Source organism: Apium graveolens, chromosome 3 (assembly GCF_009905375.1).
Source record: "Apium graveolens cultivar Ventura chromosome 3, ASM990537v1, whole genome shotgun sequence".
Classification (NCBI taxonomy): Eukaryota; Viridiplantae; Streptophyta; class Magnoliopsida; order Apiales; family Apiaceae; genus Apium; species Apium graveolens.
Window position 1 is genome coordinate 268,024,504 of NC_133649.1, and position 3,226 is coordinate 268,027,729.

The window sequence follows — 3,226 nt, forward strand, 5'->3', positions numbered from 1 at the left end:
GGCCTTCAGAGTAATAACCTCGATACATCACCTAATGATAAAGTTCCCTACGCCTAGCGCAGTAGGCAGCTTGAGGGGATCGCAATACGAATCACGTGATTGTTACCATAAGGCTGTTAAAGAATTTCGCAGGAGAAGGTATGAAGGAAAGGGCCTTCCCGAAGAAGATACGACAGATATCCAAGTAAAGCTAAATGGGGAAGTTCACACCCACTATTTTGTGGAAGACCCGGAGGAGGAAGAAGCTTGTGTGACTAACACCTCTGCTTTGGTGCTAGGGAATGTTTCGAGAATTCGTAGTGTGGAAGAAGTTTAAATCATGAAGGAGACGTTGTGCAAAAAGAGTGGAGAAAGATTGGAAGGAAGGAGTGAAACCTTTCAAAGCTTGAAAATTGACTCCAAGGTAGATGCTCCTCAAAAGGAGGATGCGTCCTTGGAGAATGAAATTGTATGAGAGGTTGATGCTCCTCAAAAGAAGGGCGCGCTCTCTTCACCTGCAATGTGTAAAACTATGTTTTGTCCTGAGGTGGATGCTTCACCTATAGGGATGCGCCCTCAAATTCAGGAATGGAGGTGGAAGACCCCCGAGACTTTGATTTAGATCTGGATCCTAGGATCCCAATGCCTGCTGAAAAAACAGGGCCAGCTGAGGACAAGATATCTATCCCTATTGACAAGGATGATTCGAGAAAGATATTGAAGGTGGGATCTCAGTTAAGCTATGAGATGGGAGGAAGGCTCACCCATTTTTTGATGAAGAATCTCGATGTCTTTGCATGGAGTCATTCAGATATGTTTGATATTGACCCGAGCGTAATGTGTCATTGTTTGAACATCTTTCCTAATTGCACGGGCATATGACAAAAGCGTCACCCGTTGAGCGGAGAGAGGGTAATAGCGTTAAAAAAAGAGGTAGATCGACTGTTGGAAGTTGAGCTAATCAAGGAATCTTTCTATCCTAAGTGGCTCACAAATCTGGTGCTTGTAAAAAAACCGAATGGGAAGTGGAGGACGTGTGTAGATTTCATAAATCTTAATAAAGCTTGTCCAAAGGATAGTTTTTTGCTGCCACGGATTGATCAGTTGGTCGATGCAACAGCGGGGTACGCCCTATTAAGCTTCATGAATTCATACTCCGGTTATAATCAAATTCCAATGTACGGCCCCGATCAGGAGCATACATCCTTCATCACTGATAGAGGGTTATATTGCTATACAGGGATGCCATTCGGGTTGATCAATGCGGGCGTGACTTACCAGAGGTTGGTGAACATGATGTTTAAAAATCAGATTGGAAGGACAATGGAAGTATATGTTGATGACATGGTCGTAAAATCAAAAGAGGCAAATGACCATGTCAAACATCTCATGGAGATGTTCACCATCCTAAGGAGGTTCCGCATGAAGTTAAACCCGCAAAAATGTGCGTTAGGTGTGGAGTCAGGCAAGTTCCTTGGATTCATTTTCAATCACAGAGGGATTGAGGCCAACCCTGCTAAAATTAAAGCATTGCTAGACATGAAGTCTCCCACAAGTATAAAGCAAGTGTAAAGCTTAACTGGAAGAATCACTGCGTTGAATCTATTTGTATCTAAATCATTCGACAAATACAAGGAATTCTTTAAGGCAATTAAAGTGGCAGGGAAAGATTTTGTGTGGATACCGGAGTGTGAGGAAGCTTTCAGAAGGATCAAGGAACAACTGGGGAACCCTCCCATGTTGTCAAAACTATTGGATGGGGAGTCTCTAATTCTATACCTTGCAGTTTCAGAATATTCAATCAGCGCGGTGTTGGTAAGAGAAGAGGATGCGCAATAATCACCAGTATATTATGTGAGTAAGTGACTGCATGATGCTGAGACTCACTATACCAGCATGGAGAATATGGTCTATACGTTAACCCTCACATCAAGGAAGTTACGCCCGTATTTTCAAGCGCACAGAATTGAGGTTCGTACAGCATATCCCCTGCGGTAGGTCCTTTACAAACCAGAATGATCAGGAAAGATGTTAACGTGGGCTGTGGAATTGGGGCAGTTTGACTTGGAATACATGCCCCACACAACGATCAAAGGGCAAGCTCTAGCTGATTTTCTCTTGGAGTTTGATTCTGAAATTGATGATAAGGCTCTGGTAGCATTGTATCATCCCCATCCTGAAGAAGTGGTGGACTTATTGCAGAAAGAAGAGCCTCCACACCCATGGTGGATTTTGCATGTGGATAGAGCAGTTAACAATGGAGAAGCAGGTGCAGGTATAGTGTTTGTATCTCCGGAAGGCCATCATCTGATGAGCGCAATCCATTTTAAGTTCTATGCTACGAACAATGACGCGGAATATGAAGCATTGATTAATGGCTTGAAGATTATTCAGGAGATGGGAGTGCAGAATCTAATTGTGAAAAGTGATTTAGAATTGGTGGTAAACCAAGTAAATGGGAGATTTCAAGCTCGAGGACCGCGAACAAAATTGTACTTCAGGTGCACAAAGAAGATGATTGGAAAGTTCAAGGAGGTTAGACTGGAATGTGTACCACGAGAAAAGAATAGCAACGCGGATGCTCTGGCAAAAATGGGGTGTCAACAAGAAGCCGTGTTATTGGGATCTATACTCTTGGAAATCCAGGAGATTCCTAGTATCCCAGAGGTACAGGTGATGCAAGTAGATGAGGCTCCCAAGGAAACATGGATGACGTCTATCCTTGCCTACATTCACAAGGGAACACTCCCTAAGGATAAATTTAAAGCTCGACGTTTCCGCTACCAGGCTGCAAAGTATGTGGTGTATGATGAAGTTTTATATAAGAGAGGCTTCAATCAACCTCTGCTCAGATGTGTCGATAAGAAGAGGGAAATTACATCTTAAGGGACGTACATGGAGGAATTTGTGGTAATCACTCGGAGGGTAACTCATTTGCGAGAAGGTTCAATGCCAAGGTTATTATTGGCCTATAATGAAGGAGGATGCTACGAACTTCGTTAGAGCATGCGATCACTGCCAACATTTTGCAAATTACTCATCTATGCCAGAAACACATTTGACACCTATGGTGAGTCCATGGCCATTTTCCATATGGGGAATTGATCTTATTGGAGAATTAGCGAAAGCTAAAGAAGATGTCAAGTATGCAGTGGTTGCAGTTGATTACTTTACTAAGTGGGCCGAGGCTATGCCATTGGAAACTATCACTGCGAAGAAAATCAAAGACTTTGTGTTCAACTATTGT

The 3,226-nt window shown here is 43.0% G+C and overlaps 1 protein-coding gene across 1 annotated transcript; it reads left to right on the plus strand.

Annotated features, from left to right (window-relative positions):
• Nucleotides 1-2,007: 2,007 nt before the first annotated feature.
• Nucleotides 2,008-2,865, plus strand: LOC141715004 (uncharacterized). Its single transcript, XM_074518492.1, has one exon. The coding sequence runs from the start codon at nucleotides 2,008-2,010 to the stop codon at nucleotides 2,863-2,865; it is 858 nt and encodes a 285-aa protein (XP_074374593.1).
• The last annotated feature ends 361 nt before the right edge of the window (nucleotides 2,866-3,226 follow it).

What these genes read in the sequence shown, in the direction of transcription:
- LOC141715004 (XM_074518492.1), top strand. Translation starts at nt 2,008, where the DNA reads ATGTTAACGTGGGCTGTGGAATTGGGGCAGTTTGACTTGGAATACATG.